General features: G+C 36.8%; 1 protein-coding gene across 2 annotated transcripts in view; it reads left to right on the forward strand.

Annotated features, from left to right (window-relative positions):
* The first annotated feature begins 1,236 nt into the window (after positions 1-1,236).
* The window catches only part of atxn7l2a (ataxin 7 like 2a), a 22,671-nt gene continuing 2,265 nt past the window's right edge, over positions 1,237-21,642 (forward strand). The window contains exons 1-10 of one of the 2 annotated variants that reach the window (XM_087272811.1): positions 1,343-1,445; positions 2,153-2,221; positions 3,949-4,262; positions 6,062-6,389; positions 8,853-9,103; positions 10,465-10,547; positions 13,559-13,770; positions 15,546-15,720; positions 16,204-16,325; positions 18,647-19,430. In XM_087272811.1, coding sequence (XP_087128937.1) covers positions 6,064-6,389; positions 8,853-9,103; positions 10,465-10,547; positions 13,559-13,770; positions 15,546-15,720; positions 16,204-16,325; positions 18,647-19,430 — 1,953 coding nt within the window. In that variant the 5' untranslated portion in view covers positions 1,343-1,445; positions 2,153-2,221; positions 3,949-4,262; positions 6,062-6,063. Of the gene's footprint in view, positions 1,446-2,152; positions 2,222-3,948; positions 4,263-6,061; positions 6,390-8,852; positions 9,104-10,464; positions 10,548-13,558; positions 13,771-15,545; positions 15,721-16,203; positions 16,326-18,646; positions 19,431-21,642 lie in introns of both variants that reach the window. The other variant, NM_001045285.2, reaches the window with a different exon arrangement.

Below are 21,642 nucleotides of genomic sequence, written 5' to 3' on the forward strand. Positions count from 1 at the left end.
GAATGAAATTTTAACATGCAGTTTATTTACAAAAAAATCTACAGAAAAAAATATCTATAGAGACAGAGAGTGTTTTGAGCTTCAATGCTAGAGGCCCATACCTGAAATTGCTTAGGGTTTCCACTAAGTCCGCCCCTGTAACTAGGGCCAGACATAATCTGCGGAAATATTTTTTGCTATTTCTGCACAGAATTTAGTCAAATAAAAAAATCTGTGAATTTATGAAGAATTATTTTGGGAATATCATAACTAAAATCTTAATATATGAAATAAAATAATACATTTTAACATTTAATTAATGTTTAAAATGCAAATCCAATCAGATCCACTTATTTGGTAAACAGAGCAAGTCTCTCATATAATATCTCTACTAAAAGACAGAAAATATTACTTTACAATCTGCATTGTATGAACACTGTCACATTAGTCAATAATATTCCTGAAATTAATTTAAAAACTGAATAAATATAAGTTTACAAACATTAACACAAGTAAATAAATGGACTCAACGATGGGCTAAAAATCTGCAGATTTCTGCACAGGCCTATTTATTACACAATTAGTTTTTATGAGATATTTTTATACACAATTACACATACTTTTATATTCTATTGTAACGTTTATATAATGGATAAATAACACTGAATTACGGCAGCGCAGTGGGTAGCACATTCGCGTCACAGCAAGAAGGTTGCTGGTTTGAGCCTCAGCTGGGTCAGTTGGCATTTCTGAATGAGGTTTACATGTTCTCCCTGTGATGGCGTGGTTGGGTGCTCCGGTTTCCCCCACAATCCAGACATGCGCTATAGGTGAATTGGGAAAGCTAAATTGACCGTAGTGTATGTGTGTGAATAAGAGTGTATGGATGTTTCCCAGTGATGGGTTGCAGCTGGAAGGGCATCAGCAGCGTAAAACATATGCTGGATAAGTTGGCGTTTCATTTCGCTGTGACGACCCTAATAAAGAGACTAAGCCCAAAAGAAAATGTATGAATAATACTGGATGAATAATTTTACTATTAAAATAGCAATAAAAACATTTTATATTTCATTTTTCCACGTTATAAAACAGTTGTCATTTTTTTCAGATTTCAGTGTATTTGCATGACAAATGTGTACATTTTTATTGCTAAAGAGTTTAAAGAAAAGAATAATTCAGCCAAATTAAATTAAATATAATAACAAAATGCAAATGATATTTAATATTTATTTAATAATCATTACAAACAATAATTTCGCATAACAAGTGCGCGCACGTAGGTCTCCCTCCGCCCACGGGAGCGCGCGCCGTGACGTCAGCGCCTTGCCGCGCAGTGATGATGGCGGTGCGTGAACGCGCAGTTAAAGTAATGGCTGCTCTGGAACGGCGGGTGCCTTGTCTCGATGATTTCGTGGGCCAAAGCTGGAGCGTCTGGACCGAAAGAGCCAACCTGACAGCATCGGAGGGTGAGTGAGCGCCTCGTCGCCGGTATTTCTCCATCCACCGCCAAAAAGTCTCGCGGATGTGCTTTATATTTCGTGGAAAAGGCACGGCATCCCGAACCATGTTACCCAAACAAAGAACCTGCCGGGTCCTAAAGCCGGCCGGGTTACGCGCTTGCGCTCTCTCGCCGATCAGTGTCGTCATAATAGAACGTGTTCCGTGTTCGTTTTGTCTGGAACTTCAAATGTATCAAACGCTCTCATTCTAAAGCCGCTCGTCTGCTTTAGTCTGCGGCCACATTTTCAGCGCAATTAATAGTGTAGGGCTCATTTGCAGGTAGTTTTTATTTTGGCCCCACCCACAGGAGAGCTTGTGCTTCACAGATGAGCAGTTCATGGCACAGATTGCATGTTGCATTGAACATCTTGTGGAATAAAACCTAAACAGTTGGCCAGTTCTCCTAGAATTACCCCCAATAAACGCAACACTATGTCTAAGTCAATGTTGGTCTCCTTTTTCTCTGTTAGTTTTGTCTCACTGTGTTGCATTCAGGCTCTTGCCACATTCTGGACCACCACATTCAATGTTTTCAGTGTTTACAGTAGATGGCCCTATAAATTGTCGGATTTGGAAAAGATGGTCATATATGCTTTAAAGGATTGATGTGTACAGTTAGTGCTCATGTTTTAAATACCCTCTTTAACACACTTCCTCCAACTGTGTTTCATAGGGTCCGATGGAGATGAATACAGCAAGAATGGAAAAAAGACGATGGAAACCATGACACTGAGGAAAGAGGGTTGGCATTATGTATTTATCGTTCATGTTAAGTGGAAACCGTGGTATCAACATAACCCCATTTAGTGATGGACTGATGCATAAGCTGATTAATTGGCTGGTGTTTTACTGTTTGGGATTAACAAATGTGGAGGTTCTTCCTGTTAGGTTCAACGTTTCTAATCAGCCTTATCAATAAACAATGATCTTTTGTTAATTTTTAAAGGGGTTAGTTCACCCAAAAATGAAACTTCTGCTCTAAACCTGTTTGAGTTTCTTCTGTTGAACACAAGGGAAGGTGGTTTGAGGAAAGCTGTAGGCCTGTAACTATTGACTTAATGTTTTTTTTTCCTACTATGTACGTCAGTGATTACAGGATTTCAGCTTTCATTGAATTATCTGTTTTGGTGTTCGACAGAAGAGAGGTTTGGAACCACTTGACGGTGAGTAATTGGTATGGTTTCATTTTTGAGTGAACTATACCTTTAAGTAAATCTCACATTTCTTCACATTACTTCAGTAGTTTGAAGGGGTAGTTCACAGAAAAACAGGAAATAATAATAATTTGCTAACTCTCACACAGCATCTAAGACCGTGCTTCTCAATTCCGGTTCTTGGGCTCCTCTGTCCTGCACATTTTGTGTGTCTCACATTAATTAGTTTTTAAATTCATCCTCTCTCAATAGCAGTTGATGGCGAATAGACTGGATATTGATTTAGAGTAGGGGTACCATGTTTTTTAACTGATTCACTTATATAAATGCCAGATGTCTCTGTGAGTGTATGCTGCAAATAAAATTTTCCTACGGTCGCAGACAAGTAAATTTAAATAATTAATGCTGTTTCCCAATTCGCATACTATCCATCCTAAATAGTATTTGAAAATAGAATTATTATATGTCAAATTGCAGTATGTTGAATGGAGTTTGCCAAAGGTTCCCGTATGTTTGACTATTCCCGGTAAAAATTTTAAGTGTGGAAGCGTCCATACTCTAACTGCTTATGTTGGCCACAATACACTGCGTGTTGGATGTGAATTCGATTAGAACTACAAATGCGGGTGAAAAGTTTAAATAAACTACAAACATGGTGGACATGTAAGAATATCTAGCCCACAGGAGCATATTTAAATGACATTTTCTGTCTTATATTTCATCTACAAAAACAATTTGAACTTTATATAAACGTGTTTGGACAGTAACTTCTGATTGTATAATTATTCAAAGACCTTAGGGGATTTCATTGCATGAAAGACTAACGAATGGCAGATTAACCTGCTGCTGCTTCTCCAATAAGGTAGGAAATTAAATATGAAAGAAATGTGCACGATGTGTGGATGATTGACTTATAAGCAACATACCGATCTGTTAAGGAGGAAGTAGTATGTCCCAAAGCCTGCATACTCTTCTGTTACACACTCAAAAGTATGCATACTTTTCCTTTAAAAAAAAGTACATATTATTGGGGCGTAGTATAAGTATGTGAATTGGGATGCAGCAAAACAAAGAGTCCAGAGGACTGCAGTTGAGAAGCACTGATTTAAGATGTAGATATTTTTGTTCGGTAGAACATTAATTAAGTTTTTTTTTTAGCTAATACTGTGGCCTTGATTATTCATAAAATGGAAGTCAATGACAACTGATGCTTGGAGAGCCAAAAAATGATGCACTTGTGTGCTTATAAATTAAAATGATCAATCTGTGCAAAAAACAGACCATTAACACAATATTTATTGTCTTTAATCCACAGCCTCAGCCAGCAGTCCTGAACATGACAGTCTAGAGCTTAAGCTTCCTGTTGCATAATAATGTATACATGAGCTCAAACTCCTACATGAGCTGACGGATGTGTGTTGCAGTGTTTCGTAAAATGGTGCTTGTGTTTATCCTGGTTGCTTCAGCCTATATAAAAAGAGTAAAATTACATTCACATCCGTTGTTTGAATCTAGAAGATTGACTTCACAGAATCCCAACCATTTGATATGCATCATTATGCGACAGGAACTCTGCTTCAGACTGTCATTAATGCACTCAGGAACATTTGCAGAGGCTGTTAATTAAAGGTAATAATGTTTAAATTACGTTCCGTTTCTGGCACAGAGCTATTATTTTTGTTTCATAAGACCTCAATTTGTGTGCAGGAGCCGCAGGTAGTCATTTATTTTTCCTGTGCATGTAAATTCTTCCCTTTTAAAACTATGGACTGTTTTCACTTGCTTCAAGATTTGATTTATTTATGGAGATTATTATAGAGATACTTTGATTTAATCAACAGCATTTACTTCAGGGTTAATGTATTACTATTTTATGCACTACAAACCATGGAGAAACGTGTGTAAGTTGCTAAATGAGAGAAGGAAGTAATAAGCAGGAAAAAGTCATATTTATTAATAAACTTAATTTAATAGGCTCGCTTCTGCTTACTTTATAACTTTTAGCAGTTTAAAATACTCTATTTTTTTCCCGGTCCGACCAAATACAGGTCAAAACATGACTAATACATGACTAATTTAAAATAAATAATTTAACATACTAGAAATTCCTCAATTTATGAATTTACTTTTTGATTGTAGTCATGCACGGCTTAAAATGATTCTTATGCATGTAATTTATCATTTTTTGCAGCAAAAACTGTTAAATGTCATACCCAAAATTGAAAATGAAATTGTATGAATGCCTGTGTGAGGTTTTGGGCAAGAATCAAGCAATTTAAAACATAAATAAAAATGTGACTTTTTTTTTGTGTGTGTGTGTTCGGTTTTATTAAATCTGTCTAATATCAGAAATGGCACAATTTTATAAATCTCTTTAATTTTTATTTTACTTGGTGAAATATAGTTTTTGTGTTTTATACAGTGGGGGAAATAAGTATTAAACACATCAACATTTTTCTTAGAAGACATATTTCCAAAGGTGCTGCTGACTTGAAATTTACCGATTGTTGGTTTAAAACCAAAGAAATCCACATATGCAAAGAAAACAAATTTAATTAGATTACAAATGAATTTGTGTAATTAAATGAAATGACACAGGGAAAAAGTGTTGAACACATGAAGGAAGGTGTAGAAAGTCAGTGAAAGCCCAGACAGCAGCTGAAATCTCTTATTTAGCAACCCATTGCCCTTCATCATTGTAAACCAATATTAACTGCTTCAGTCCAACATTAGCAGGATGATGAGGATGAAACTAGAGTGGACATTTCAGCAAGACAATAATTCAAAACGCAGCCAAGGAAACTCTCAAATGCTTTCAGAGAAAGAAAATCAAGCTGTAGAATGGCCCAGCCAATCACCTGACTTGAATCCAATAGAAAATACAAAATAAAGATCAAATTTGATAGACGAGACCCACAGAACCATCAAGATTTTTGCATTCTGCTTGGGTGTGATTTTTTTTTTTTTTTTTTTTTCTCCCTCCACAGGCTTTAACAATGCATTCTTCTTCATTCTCCATATGAAAGTTGTCTTTAAGCTGCCATCACCAAAAATTACTCCTTGTTATTTCATTGTTACTACACATTTCCAAATTTTTGTTTTTTGATGTTTGTTTTACTCTTATGTTTGGATTGTTTAGATTTTTTTTTTACCAAAATCTGCTTCTATTCCATGTCAACAACTCCTTTAGAAACAATTATTCCCACCCAAAAAAACATGGCATGATGAATACTTCCCCTGCTGTATGCAGTAAAAAAAATTTGCCATATTGGTCAATGCAGCTTTAACTAAGTTATATTAAGGCACATTAGCATAAACTAACTAGCATTAGCATGTTAACACCCATTTTATTTTCTGGGCCAAATATTTCCATTAGAAACATTTCAAGCCAAGCTAATTTGTCCCCACTCTCTGCTCTGCTTGCGCAGATATGTCCATTTTTGGACATTATCCTGGTCAAGATGACTTCTACCTGGTGGTGTGCAGCCACTGCAGTCAGGTGGTGAAGCCTCAGGCCTTCGAGAAGCACTGCGAGAGGAGGCACGGCCCTCTGGGTAAGCTCTATGCACACCTCCGCTCCACTCCACCTCCATCCCAGCAGCAGAGACCCCGTCACGGACACACGCCACCATCACACGGAGCCACCGCCTCCTGGAGCGGCAGGAACCAGAACGTGGGGCCCCCGCGAGCATCTCCGCAATCCCCAGCTACACCGCCTCAGTTCAGACACTCAAAACCTCCGAAAGATGGAGTTTGGTAAGATTCAGTTAGTCTTTTATTTTTAGGTTGCAGTTTGTACCTTTGTTTTTTGTTAAAATGATCCCAACTTAATTTTAGCAAGCACAGTTGAAGTCAGAATTATTAACCCTCCTGAATTATTAGCCCCCCTGTTAATTGTTTCCCCAAATTTCTGTTTAACAGATTTTTCCAACACATTTCTAAACATAATCGTTTTTATAACTCATCTCTTCTTTTTCTTAAAGATTTATTTTTGGCCTTTTTGCCTTTATTAGAAATGACAGTGATGAGGCAGGAAGCGAAGTGGGAGAGAGAGAGGGGAGTATGGTTGGGAAATGTCCCCGAGCTGGGATTCGAACTCGGGACGCCCTGAAGTGCTACTGCACCATATGTCAGCGCTAGGCTATTACGCCAGCTATTAACTTATTTCTAATAACTAATTTATTTTATTTTTGCCATGATGACGGTACATAATATTTTACTCGATATTTTTCAAGATACTAGTATTCAGCTTAGAGACATTTTAAGGCTTAACTAGGTTAATTAGGCTAGTTAAGGTCATTAGTTAAGTCATTGTATAATGCTGCAGTCACACTAGAGTTTAAGGTTGCAGATTTCTGTCGAATCGCGTGAAAAGGGGCGGGATTAAACGAGATGATTAGACATTTAAAAAAGCAAGCGATTGGTCCATATTTTAAATTTCCGTACAGGTCATGTTTTGATCTTTGATTGGTCTCACAAAGTCAAGTGATGCAATTTCGCAGGTCAGAATTCACCAAGCTTCAACTTTCCAATGCAGCGATCTGTACAACTTGTCACACGAGCTTGCGTTTGCATTCGCGTGCATATGAGTGGAAGTCTAGGGGGTGAAAAGGGCAGTGTGACCGTGGCTTTAGAGTGGTTTGTTCTGTAGACAATCGAAAAACAATCTTGCTTTAGAGGGCTTATAATTTTAACCTTAAAATGGTTATATAAAATTAAAAACTGCTTTTATTCTAGCCAACATAAAACAAATAAGACTTTCTCCAGAGGAAAAAATATTATCAGACATACTGTGGAAAAAATCCTTTCTCTGTTAAACATAAATTGGGAAATATTTATAAAAGAAAAACAAAAAAATCACAGGAGGTTAACTGTTTTGACGTTAACTGTACATAAGGGAGAGATCAAAACATTAACAGAACCTCAAAGTCTGTATAAATTACACATTTACAGTTTACAGTTTTTTTTATCTTTAAGTAAACAATTAATCTATGAAAAACTGATTGAAGATTACCAAAACAAACAAAGTCGGACCATTTTTTTTTCCATCATTGGGGTGGCGGTGTTTTTAACCATTACATTCTTAGCCACGCCCATCTTACTGTTCATTTGTTACAAGATAATGATGCACAAAAAGAAAGCCCCGCCCCCTTCTCAATATTCAGTTTTAGTTGGAAGTACATCAACTTACTGAAATAAGTCTTTGCAACTTCTGGTTTACACAGACTTTAAGCTGATTTATATTGGTTCGCTTGTAATGTTCTCTAATTTAAATTTTTGTGGCAGATTTTTGCAGAAATACAAACTTGTCACCATTCATTGTTTTGTCCTATCTGTTTCATGGAACGTTAATGTGCTTTTAAGGGTTAAAAGCACAGGTTACTTTATATGAAATTTGGATGGTCCCACAATTTAAACCTAAAGGTAATGTGCACCAAGTACACACAGCTAAGCATAGGCCAGTAGAAGTTTCTGACGGTATGATAACCTTGGATAAAAATATCAGGGTTTCACGGTATTGTGATTACTGCTCTAATATATGCTCTTTTTAAATGTCTGGGTAATAAACAATAACTTTTTCCTCCTTTAAATACAGTATAATATAATTTGAGAAACATTTATAATATTTTGGAGCAGTAATTATTTCAGGCTGAATAATTCAAATGAATCATTGACTTCTGCTGTCAAAAAAAAACGTAAATAAATAATCTTACACAAACCCTAGGAATAGTATAGCAGAAAATATTGGTGGTTTTAAAACCTTGACTTTTCCAAACTGCAGTATACCTTGAAAACGGTTATTGTCCCATGCCTACACACAGCCACTTTATGCAGATGTTGTTACAGTAACAATTATAATAGAACGAAGTATAATAATGTTATTTTTGGAATGATTTTGCATAGTTTGCCAAACAGCCTTAAGACTTAATCACCATTGGTAGCACAATGTATATTATTATAATTATTATTATTATTATTTTGTGGTCGTTTAGGCAGAACTACAGTTTCAAAGATGCTACTTGTTCAGTAATGTTCAAATGGGAGGATTTTTTTCGAGACAGAATCTGTGATAGCGAAACCACAAATCATGTAAAAAAAACAACAATCATTCTCCAAATAATGCAGATTTCAAATCACGAACGGAGGCAAAACCTTCTGACCTCAGCTGTAAAAGTTGGTCAACCCGTGTAATTTATAAATGTTGATGTTTCCCCTCAGGCACTCGCCTTCAAACTCTTCAAACTCGGCTCATTCAGAATCAGCTGTTTTTAAGCAGCCTCCTCCAATTGAGCCCACTCGAAGCTCTCCTCCCCCGGCCCACAGAGACCCTCCATGGCCACATGGAGGCCCTTCGCCTAACCGGCCGCCACCTGCAGCTGAAAGACCTCAATCCCAGAGAGGAGAGGCGGCATCGGCCCCTGTCCCCTCCGGACACCTCAGAGGAACCAAGACGCACAAGATGGTCTCTAGTAAGTCCTGTGAAAACCCGTTAAATGACATCAATCCAAGTCTGACTGAGATATGTGATTTATAGAAAAAGACGTAGTATATGATTTATTATCAGTATATTATTTATGAAGTGCTGCAGGTATGACATCAGAACTTGGAAGAATGATTGAGTTTCCTTTTGGATTTTTCCTCAATTTATGAGATTTTCAATTCATGGGAAAAAAACAATGTATGTCGTTAAAGGAACTCTCCATTGTTTTCTAAATGGGCTCATTTTACAAGGCGAATATAGTTGAACAGTTGAGTTTTACCATGTTTGTATCCATTCAGCTCACCTTTGTGTCTGCCAGGAGAACTTTTAGCTTAGCTAAGCATAAATCATTGAATCAGATTAGACCATTAGCAGTTCGCACAAATGTCCAAAAAGTTTTCCTGTTTAAAGCTTGACTGTTCTGTGGTTGTACTAATGGTAGTACTAGTGTTGTACTAATGCTGTGTTCACATTATTCACGTGGCATGCATTAATAAATTGCACTATTCACATGTAAATAGACATGTGAACATTTTTAGTGTACTCGCATCATTAGCGCATCATATTTGCTTCATTCACTCGTCAAATTCACTTCACAATAGTCCCGGATTCGTGGCATGGTGTCTGTCTGCCCAGTGACTCTAGCTAACATGGATTTTATTGAGAGTGTAGCTGTGCTTTAGGAAGGCTGAAAAACTGCACATATTTGTTCGGTGCCTTGTCCACTAGATCCTTTCTGAGGTGCACTCCTCTAACTCAAACTTTGAACAGTAGGCTACTCTTGCAATTCATCCATAATTTTTGGGCGTCTCATATCTTTCCATTCTGCAAAACCCACTCTCCGCTTTTTCGCTGATCCACTGCCATGTCCTGATATATCCACCTGCAACCGACCCGCAATTAATCATAATGTATTTTTTTATTACCCGACCCTTAGATTATCCGCAGCACCCGCGCATATAACCGCCATCCGCGCATCACTACACAGCGCTGTTACCTAGCTGGGGACTATTTTCAGGCACTGTGTAACAGAATTTTGCAATGCGCTACTTTTAATGTAATGAGACATTTATAATCGGGAGAGAATTTTTATTAAATGTGTATCCTTACAATGTATAACTATTTATTTTATGTATTATTCATTGTTGAGCACAGGCAATTCTCTAAAATCGCCCATGCTGTTAACATTTGTATTGTTAAAATCTTGTTAAGTATAGAAAAGGGTTATTTATCTTGTTTGTTTTTGCCATGTTAGCTGATATGGCAGTAAACAACTCTTTCTCCATCCAAACAAGGTGTTGTAATGCATTAAATCCTGAATTTGATCATAAAATTTGTTGTGCTCCACAGAAAAAGAATGTGACCTTGACAAACACTGTGGTGTTTTGGACACTGAGAGAAAGAAAGTGTGTACTCGACTTCTGACCTGCAATGTGAGTTGAGCACCACTTCCACATCATCTCACAATGACATGTTACCAGTGTTTCTAGCTCAGAGTGAACATGTATGCTGGTCTTCAGACTTCAGATGGAATATTCTGGAAAGCAGAATTGTTGTTTGATGCATTTTGCTGTCCTGTATTTAAATGGTAAATGTACAGTAGAAGTCAGAATTATTAGCCCCCCTGTATATTTTTTTTCAACACATTTCTAATCATAATAGTTTTAATAACTAATTTCTAATAATTTCTTTTACTTTTGCCATGATGACTACATAATATTTTACAAGATGTTTTACAACATACTAGTAATTAGTTTACAGTGACATTTAAAAGCTTAACTAGGATAACTTGGCAGGTTAGGTTAATTAGTCGAGTCATTGTGTAACGGGTTTATTCTGTAGACACTTTAAAAAATCCTAAGGAGGCTAATAATATTCACCTTAAAATAGTTTTAAAAAAACTAAAGCTGCTTTTATTCTAGCCAAAATAAAACAAATAAAACTTTCTCCAGAGGAAAAAATATTATCAGACATGCTGTGAAAAATTCCTCGCTCTGTTAAACATTATTTGGGAAATATTTGAAAAAGGAAAAAAATTCACAGGAGGGCTAATAATTTAGACTTTAACTGTATATTTCTGTCTAAGTGTTGAAGCCTTTCAGTGGACACTGATTTCAGCCTATAGAGTGACAGGAAGTTCAGCGGACATGACTAACAGGAAATAGGGAAGGGGTTGCAGGAAAGACCTCTGTTCATTTGTGTAGCACTACCTAAAAACATCTATAGGATTCATAAGAATTAATATATTGTTATACTTTTGTTTCTTTTTACCAACATCCTAATACACTTCATAGGAAACTTGTATAATTTGAAGATTTGAGTGTTTTATTGATACTTCAGACAAGTGAGATTGAGTAATTAAATGGATTGTTCGCCTAAAAATGAAAATTGTCATCATTTACTAATCTTTTACTTGTTTTTAAACATTATAAGAGTTTCTTTTGTTAAACACAAAAGAAGATATTTTGAGACATGCTGAAAACCTGTAACCATTGACTTCCATATTTGTTTTTTCAACAATGAAAGTCGGTGGTTACAGGATTTTATCTTTCTCCAAAATATCTTCTTTAGTGTTCAACAGAATAAAGAAAGTCATAAAGGTTTATAACCACATGAGGGAGAGTAAATAGTGAGTATATTTTCATTTGAGTGAACTATCCATTTTAAAACAAAACAAAACACTTTAAGTGGCATAATGAAATGTATATTAATGATAATTGCAGTATTCACAATCCAAAAATTACTATAATGTATTTATCAACAACTCAAATACTGTAATGTTGTTCAAAATGTAAGGCACGGTGCTACATGACTTATAAAAAAATGGTTTTAGGGGCGTGAATGCGATGTGATACACTTCACAGGAAATTTTTTTAACTTGAAGAGTGTTTTAGCGATTCTTACAAGTGATATTAAGTAATTAAAGGGACAGTTCACCCCAAATTAAGAATTGTCATCATTTATTCATCCTTTACTCGTTTGAAACCTTTGAGTTTCTTTCCTCTTGACCACAAAAGAAGATATTTTGAGACATGCTGAAAACCTGTAACCATTAACTTCCATATTTGTTTTTTCAACAATGAAAGTCAGTGGTTACAGGATTTCATCTTTTCCCAGAATATCTACTTTAGTGTTCAACAGAATAAAGAAAGTCATAAAGGTAAAAATCACATAAGGGTGAGTATATTTTCAATTTTGAGTGAACTCGAATCTCTTTTAAAACAATAAGAACAAATGAAAGTATATTAAAATTACAACTTTTTTCAGACTAATTTTCTTGGAATAGTTAATATAATGCATTTTTCAATGAATCTTCAAAATGTAGAGCATGGTTCTACATGACTTGTAAAAAAGGTATAAATACAATTATATAAAAAACATGTTGTTTGCATTGTGCAGTCATCAGGATCTAAATTATTTATCCAAACTACATCGTCCCCTATGCCGAGTTTAGACTGCATGATTTTAGCCCCAATTTTGACTTGCCGATTGGTTTAAAAAAAAATATATGGCTGATAAATGGCTGAAATCACAGGCAAATCGATGCTCATTCACCTGAATAACAATCATATAGTGTAAACTATCAAAGACACAATCTGAGAGAATCGTTGATGAGTTGCCGACATGCGTCCATATATTTGTCATGCTAAATATTTGGAGTTGTTGGTGATTCAAAATCATTGTGTGAAATGTGTTCTGATTGGAAAAAAACGTCGGCAATTACCATTTACCATTTACCATTTCCTGACAATTACCAATTACCATTAGCCAATGAGAGAGCAGCATCCACTATTATGGGTATCTGCAGGCCAGCGGGAGGTTGGGGAGATGTTAAAGGGGCTATTTAGATCTATTTGGACCCAAGAAATGAAGGAAAAATAAGTGTAAATTTGGCAGGAGCATTTAAGCAATACCACAGCAGGCTCAAAAAAAAAAAAAGTTAAGGAGAAATTGCTAATTTCCTTTAAAACCCGGATGAGCAAAATAAGTACATTTTCTACCTCACTAAAGGCTTCTTTCTCATAAAGTAAATAACAAAAAATATACTACGTGACCTCACGTTGTTTTTATGTCACTTTTTGGGTGTGTTTGTCTTTGTCCACAAACTACGTCTCACAACCAAAGTTGTCGGCGATTCCTATTATAAAGTCATGCAGTTTGTAATCCCCTGTCACTGATCCATCTCGCAGTGTAAACACAACAGCGATGGAAAGCTACCACAGATAGTTATGCAGTGTGAAAACATCTGTGACACGACTACTTTGAAAATCATGCAAGCTGATTTCAGCATCAGTGTCTAATAATCCACAAAATCCAAAAGCACAATGATGATGAAATGCTTTCACTCGCATCACTTCATGGTAATTAGTTTATGTTTTATGAATGAGTCTGTATGCTGCAAAGTATCTGTTTAAAATGAATAAATAAATGATCTGTCTTCTAGATTCATTCCATTCATCAGCGCAGAAAAGTGCAGGGCAGAAGTAAAAACTTTGACCAGCTGGTGGCGGAGCTGAAGATGAGCTCGAAGGCTCGTGAACGGGTTTCTCAGGCACCGGAGAGTTCCTCCGCTCCGAGTGTCAGTCCAGAACCGCCACGAGATACACCTGCACCCCCGTCCTGCCGGAGACCCCTGACCAACAGCCCAGCATTTAGGTTTGAATATATCAAGAGAATGCTCCTATTTATTGAATTCATACATATCTAAAATGTTTAATGTAGTAGTTATTTTCTTTATATTTTGGGTGTTAATTTTGGTCCTGTGAAAATAAAATAACAATTTTTAGATGTTAGTTTTAAGGATATATAAGCTATTTTGCTCCAAAACAGCAACACAATTTGCATTTTGAAGATGTCAAACTGATATAAACATGTAAAGCTTGTAGTTTGTCACTTCTGCCCAAATGGATCAACTTTGTTTTTTTTTGTTTTTTTTCAATTTCTCATCAAATCTTGACCAATCAGATGCTCTCTTGTATCTGACATGCCTCGCTCCCTACAGGATACTTTTTTAATTTGCTTTTTTGTTTGATGTGCTTAAGCTCGACCACTCTCACTGTTAGAGCTGTGATAAAAACAAAATGCTATTGGCTGTTTTTTTTTTCAAAGGGGAGGGGCTACTCTGTCCCTCCCTCTCCTTTTTTAGTTGATTACATCAAGCATTGAATAAAAAATGCACATTTCAAAGCACTTCACGGGACCTTTAAAGTATTTTTTAAGTATCATCTATATATACTGCAGAATTGTACTATTATTATAATTTTTGTAACTTTTTTAATATATATATAATTTTTTTATTTACTTTTATAAATAAGTGGAATAATAATAATTTTGTCACCTTGGAATTATAAGGTTCTATTTGAATGATTTTGAGATATTAAGCTTTCATAGCAATATTCCATAGCAAACAGTATGTGTAACATTATTATTATTATTATTTTTTTAAGTCTTGCCTTTTTGAATGTAAAAAAACGTATAAAAAAATATCCCATTCGATTCAGTAGGTGTCAAATAAAAATGTAAATTGGGTAATAACATTAATTTCTAAACCATGTTTAGATGAACAAAATAGTTTCTACTTTAATTTATTGTATATCATTTGTACATTGACTTTCAGATTTTGCATTCATAACCAGTTTATTTAAACGGACTATAAATTAGGTACGACTTTACTAACAGGCTAAAACTGCTCAATTATTTTGAGAAGGGTTTATTTCTGGAGTTAATTTCTCTAGTGAACTACCAAGCTTTGGCCAATAAATGACCTAACTGAGGTAAATATAATGCTTCCTGACATTATTAGAAAGCTGGTTTATTGATTTTCTTTTTGAGGTTAAAACTCGATTACATGAGATGCTCATTTGTTTTTAGTTTGTATTGAAATCTATTGTAAAAAGAAAGGAATTATTTGATCAGTCCTTTGAGCCACATCTTAATAAAATTACTTAATAAAAGTGACATGGTTATATGCACAGTTAGTGTTTTCAGCCAATGATTGGCTTCGGTGAACGTTTTATGTGGCTATTTTTAATTTCGTAAGTTTTCTTTTACAGCATCAAAAACACAAATCTGTCAAAATACAATCAGTTAAATGTATCAAAGCATTTATTTACTTGTTTAGACATGAAACGTGATGAAAAAATGCAACGCTTGCAATGTCAGTAGAAGCAGGCAAGCGCAGAAACTCCATTGAAAATAAAAGTTCTTCTTGTACAGTCTGATAACCATGTTATATCGTATATCAAACAGGTAGTGAAGATCTTAATCGTGGCTATTTTGTAATTGCGCAACAACTCGCCTCAAAATTTAAAATGAAAATGAAAAGTGTGTGTGCATATGCCCCATAGATATACTGTATGCAACCTTTTGTTTCCCATTGAAAGTAACAATGAAGGCTAACGGCATCCATTTATCTGTGTTTGTGTTGGCAGAACACCTGTATCATCTGAAAGCATAGAGGAGGATAAAACCCATCTGGAGGAAAGCAGCACTCGAGCGCACTCACCTCTCACACAGGCCCACATCTCAGGTGATGAGAGCGAAGGAGAGACCAACGAGGAGCCTGCAGACTGGCACTCCACTCCATGGCATCCCAAACCTGCTGCGGTACAAGTTAACTCTTTCACTGGGTCATCTAGCATCTCTGTAAATGTAGTGGATCAGGTTTTTAGTTTGAGCAATTATAATAGAAGTGCATAACTATAATATAAAGGTTATGCATTAAATATTATAATTGTTCAAACCAAAAAATAATCCATATTGAGAAGCATGTACTCCATTCATCAATCCCCTCTGACATCCCTGTTTTGTTCTTGTTTCTCATCTCTCTTGTTTTTCTTTTTTCTTCTTTCTCTTTCCTTTTTCTTTCTTTCTTTCTTTCTTTCTTTCTTTCTTTCTTTCTTTCTTTCTTTCTTTCTTTCTTTCTTTCTTTCTTTCTTTCTTTCTTTCTTTCTTTCTTTCTTTCTTTCTTTCTTTCTTTCTTTCTTTCTTTCTTTCTTTCTTTCTTTCTTGTTTCTCAGTTTATACAGTTTGTAATTAAAAAAGAGATCGAGAGTATTCGTGTTAATTTTTTGCTTTTCCCCACAACAGCTTTGTTCATTTGGAAGTCATTCTCTGGGTCACGGTGTCTTCACTTTTGATCGACGGTTACACCATCTACGGTCTGCCATGAGTGCCATGGTGGAGAGCCACCTCAGTGCCCATCTGTGGAAGTAAGAACCTAGCAGACCTGCATATGCTTTATCATATTGTGTCATAGATGCGAGACAATGAAGTGATGTGTTAACGCTGGCAGAGTCATCTCACAAAACCATTGCAGACAAGTAATCTTTTGAGTGTATATCACATGAGTAGCAGTGTGATATGTCTGTATATCGACACTGGTGGGAAGAGTGCACGACACCACAGGCCGAGTGCCTTAGTAGAGACATTTCCCAGTAATTCTGTTGCAATCGGGAGATCACAATAAATAACCGCGAAAAAGTCAAAGCAAAGCAAATACTACCAGAAACACTACCTGATTACTATGGTATAAATACAGAACTACAACATACAAAAAAAGATCGACTTACTTACCTAATTTATAATGATTTGTTCAGCTGTAGCTTGAAATTCCGCTGTTTTTCTCTTCTAATGCTGTTCACACCAGACGCGGAACGCGCGGATAAAACGGTTTATTCACGCGTAAATAGCGGCATGAACATTTGAGTTTACTCGCTTCATTCGCGTGTCAAATTCAAGTCAGAACAGACGCGGATTCGCGTGTTGGGCAGGGCTTCTGTCTGCCCGGTGACTCTAGCTTCGTTGCCAAATGGCTAACATGGATATTATTAAGAAAATAACCGTGTTTATGGGTTTAATGAAGGCTGAAAAACAGCGTTGATACGTTTAACGCCGTGTCTGAGCTCACTAAATCATTTCAGAGGTGCATCCAGCTGAGCTCACAAAGTCCTCCAGAAGCTTAATGTGGATGATGAAGGCTTTCAGCGGTGCTTCTGACTGAGCCCAGCCCAATTTGATGAACTGTTGTCATTGTCGGCTGGAGGATTTCCCCCAGGACACCAACAACAGGCATACGTCACAATCACGCCCCCACAAGAGCAAGCTCCTTAATGGTTAACACGACAGTATTGTCCGCTTAAGTTCAGATTTTTGAACTCGACCGGTTTGTACAAAATGCGCGTTAAACGCGTCAGACGCGCAAAATGCTCAATTCGCGTTGCGCTATTCGCGCAATTCCCGTCATTCGCGTGCATCGTGCCGCAGGTTGTTTTTGCGCATTTGCGTTAACTTAACGTGTAAATCACTCGAGCTTGACAAGCGTTCCGCATCAGTTGTGAACGCAGCATTAGGGCTTATGTCTCTCTCGCCATCTTGTGGCCGATCGTCAATCATCTTTGCTCTGCTCAGTATGACAGGCTGATGGATGCCGGTGCACTAAATCTATGAAACTTAAATATATTAAAAATAGATGCTATCCTTATAAATAAACTGCATATATATATAATCTAAACAACTACATTCTCACCAAAAATAGGCTCAAAAGTACATTATGTTGTCCAACAGCTGCAATATTTGTCAAACTGTAGTGAGTTTATTGATCTGCTGTCACTCGATTTGGGCGGAGTAATACAGAAGGGTGAGGAGGCTGTACGAGTGCTGTTAATACAGAATATTGCTCGACTATCAGCCAATCAGATTCAAGAACCAGACAGAACGTGTGTGTGTGTCATGTTAAACACCCGATTGTGTGGAAAAACCTCAGCCATTTATTTATCACAATTCTTACAATTTGTTGTTCAAGTGACCTTAACTACTTTGTACTTGCATGTATGTATTGCAGAACACTTCTGGTGCTCTTGAGGTGGAATACGTGTAGGATTATGGAAAGGTTTGGGGGTATGAGTAGGTTTAAGGGTAGGTTAAGGTGTAAGGGATGGTCAACAGTGTAATTAAAGATGTTACAACAGAAATAAATTACAGATGTAATTACATGCAGGTATTTAATCACAAATATGATGTAAAAGCATGTATTTACACAATAAGTACATTGAAACAAAGGACTATTTTCAGTGTAAGTACACATTAGTTAAGGCCACCTAATATAAAGTGCAACCCAATTTGTTTTCCTTAACTGCGAGTGTGCATTTCTCAGGTCTTAGTTTTACAAATATCACAATTCCAAGTTAATATTTCTGAATTGTGTGGGGAAAAGTTGCAGTTACTTCAACAGATTACTCAAATACTCTTACATTTTGTCACTTGATTTCGGGGTGAAATGTGAGCTGAGCTTGTTCCTGACAGGTTTTGTGAGATTCGCTCCCAGATTGCGTGCTTTGAGCCCGTGCCAAGATCTTCTCGCTTTATGAGTGTTTGTTTCTCGAAGGTAGCTCTGAGGTTAATCCCTATTAGCTGAAGCTTTTCAAGTCCCTAACAAAACTCTGTTTTTTACTCCCTGTACTGCATGTGAAAAAGTGATTGCTTTTCTGATATATACATATATGTTCCACCCTGACTCCTCTCCCTCTCACAGAAAAATACCTCAAGCATCAGATCCTCAATCCCAGAGTCCCCAAGCCAAGCCTGCAGCCGTTCCTGCCTCTCCTTCCTCCATTTCCCAGCATTCCAAACCAAGAGCAGGAAGTCACAACACAACTTCCTCTCTCAAGACTTCCTTCTACTCTTCCCACGGACCAGGCAAGGAGCCAAACCCGCAGAGTTCCTCCACCAGCAAGGCTTATGCTCAGTCCGAGAACTCTGGCTCCAGTAAACTCGGACGGTCTCCTTCTCAATCGGGCCCCGGGAGGCCCAAAAACCCAGTCGGGCGACCCAGCAAACAGCAGATGCGTCTCAGGGAATCAGATCGGACGCCCACACCGGACGCCGCTGCACTGCGCAAGCGAAAAGCCTCTTTCGAAGACTCTGACTCAGCCGTCAGCCCGGACAAGAACTGCGTGCCCCAGAACAAGAGTCGTCCTCTCATTAGCAAAACGCCACCGTCAGCCTCTCACGGACAAACAAACGGCTCGCTTTCGCCCGGAAGCAAAGCAAGGCCCTCGGACTCTCACTCCCCTTCCTCGTGGGCTTTTAAGAGGACACATCAGTCGGCCCCGGACAGCCGAGGACTGGACTCGGGACTCAGGGTGTCCAGCTTTGACCATAAGAGTTTGGGGAAGAAACGCAAGAGCAGCGGGTCGTCTCCGCCCTCCAAACCCCACCGGCTGCCCACGTCCCCTCACTCCGGCTTTTACACCTGGAAGGAAAGCAAAGGGTCGGGACTCTCTGTAGGAGGAGAGAAGAAACTCAGCACACAAAAGGTGAGGGAGTGTTTAGGGCTGGATCTGACTTGTTCTCTGTTCTCATCACAGTGAAGTGACTGTGCAGCCAGTTTTTGCAGATGTGAGGTGGTTGTTCAACACCGAGTTCAATAGGTGGTACTGTCTATGCTGATCTACAGTTCAATGTATTTTAATAGCTACACCAACATTATTGTAGTAGTAGTACTATTATTATTATTATTATTATTATTATTATACCCAGGTTTAATTTTATTTTTTTAATTTTAATTAGATTTTTTTGGAAAAAACATATATATCCATTTTGCAGATACATTTGTACAAGTGGGCCCAGACTTCATTTGGATGGATTTTGTTTATGTATGTATTTTATTTATTTATTTATTTATTTATTTATTTATACTTTGTTATAAATTCAGAGTTATATATTATATTAGAAGACATATTATATATGTTAATATTTTATTAAAATAAATATTTTTCCCGTTTATTGACATATTTGCATGTCTATTATAGATTCATTCTTTTAAATATGCATGTAGCAATGAAGCGCCTTATAAAACTAGATAATATGCGTATTTAAAATGTGTATAATTATTTTTAAGTTGGATATTTTATAAATTTGTTTTCAATCAGTAGAATTCATTAGACTTTTCATTTTTGACTAAAAGATTATTAACTCTCGATCTTGCAGATGAATTTGTACTAGTGGACCCATACTTAGTTTATCTGCATTGCTTTTATTTGTATTGCGTTATTTTTACTTGGTCATAATTTGAGAGTTATACAAGTGAATATTTTGAAGGATTTTTCTTTTTTTATTTATTGCCATATATTTGCATGTCTATTATAGATTTGTCCCCTTAAATATGCACGGAGCAGTGAAATGCCTCATAAATCTAAATAATTTAAAAAATCCATTGTGTTATGCATGTCTAAAAGATGTAGAATTATTTATAAAAGATGTTTGATACATTTGTTTAAACCAGTAGAATTTATTTTTATTTTTTGAGAAAAAAAAATAACTCTCAATCTTGCAGATAAATGTGTACAAGTGAGCCCATACTTAATTTATCTGCATTGATATTTATTTATTTAATAATTTTACTTGGTAAAATCTTAATATATGTTGATATTTAAAAAAAATATATATATATTCCATTTATTGACATATTTGTGTGTATATTAAACATTTGTTCCCTTAAAAATATACATATTTCAGTAAAGTGAAGTTTATATAACTAAGTTCATTTATTTAACTAGTTTGGAGAGGATCACGTGCTGATGATTGCTTGCAGCCGGCCCCGCAGTATTCAATTTCTGATTCACCAATCAGATGATTTCTAAGCCACTATAAATACCCTAAGTTCCACATCACAGCCATCTTTGTTTTGAAGAATCCCCCCTTCCTCCCTTACTTCTCCTCCTTTCCTAGATGGGTGGCAAAGTGGTTAGCACTGTTGCCTCTCAGTAAGAACATCACTTGTTCTAGCCCTTTCCAAGCCAGCCGACATTTCTGTGTGGAGTTTGCACATTCTCCCCGTGCTCACGTGGGTTACCCCCATGTTCTCTGGTTTCCTCCCACTGTCTAATAACATGCAACTTAAGTTAATTGACTAAATCCAAATCGACACCATAGACATGCTCCTAGTAAGTCGTTATCTCTTAAGAGCAATCACCATCTGTTCATTAGCCACTACAGCAGGGGAGTTCTCGAGATCTACCTGAGCTCAAACTCCCCTCTCAAATTGCAAACGGGAAGGAGCCCCGGGCTCGAGGATCTTATGAGCTCACGGCTCTCTCCCGGAACAGCACGCCAAACAAGCTGTATAATCAATCATCAGCCAAGTGTGAACTCTTGAACTACCGTAATTTCGAGAGGAGCATGTGATATAATTGATCACAGCTGGTATCTCATCTGTAATCATTAGTAAGCCAATTGGATTATTCCAAAGGCACTATAAATAGCCATTATTTTTATTTTTTTTTTTTACCAGGGGGAGCTCTTGAGACCTACCTGGTCTCGGACTCCTCACATGCTCATTGACCAGAGGAGCCCTGGGCTAAAATGTCTCCGAACTCCGGCCAGCATGCCCAACCTGCTGTTATTATCAAGCGATATCGAAGTGTGAACTCTTGAAATGCATTTTAAAACTAAATATTTTTAATCATCCATTTTATTATATGCATATTTGAAATGAACATTTTATACATTTATTTAAACTAGTAGAAT

This window comes from Danio rerio, chromosome 11, assembly GCF_052040795.2.
Source record: "Danio rerio strain M-AB ecotype USA chromosome 11, GRCz13ab, whole genome shotgun sequence".
Taxonomy (NCBI): domain Eukaryota; kingdom Metazoa; phylum Chordata; class Actinopteri; order Cypriniformes; family Danionidae; genus Danio; species Danio rerio.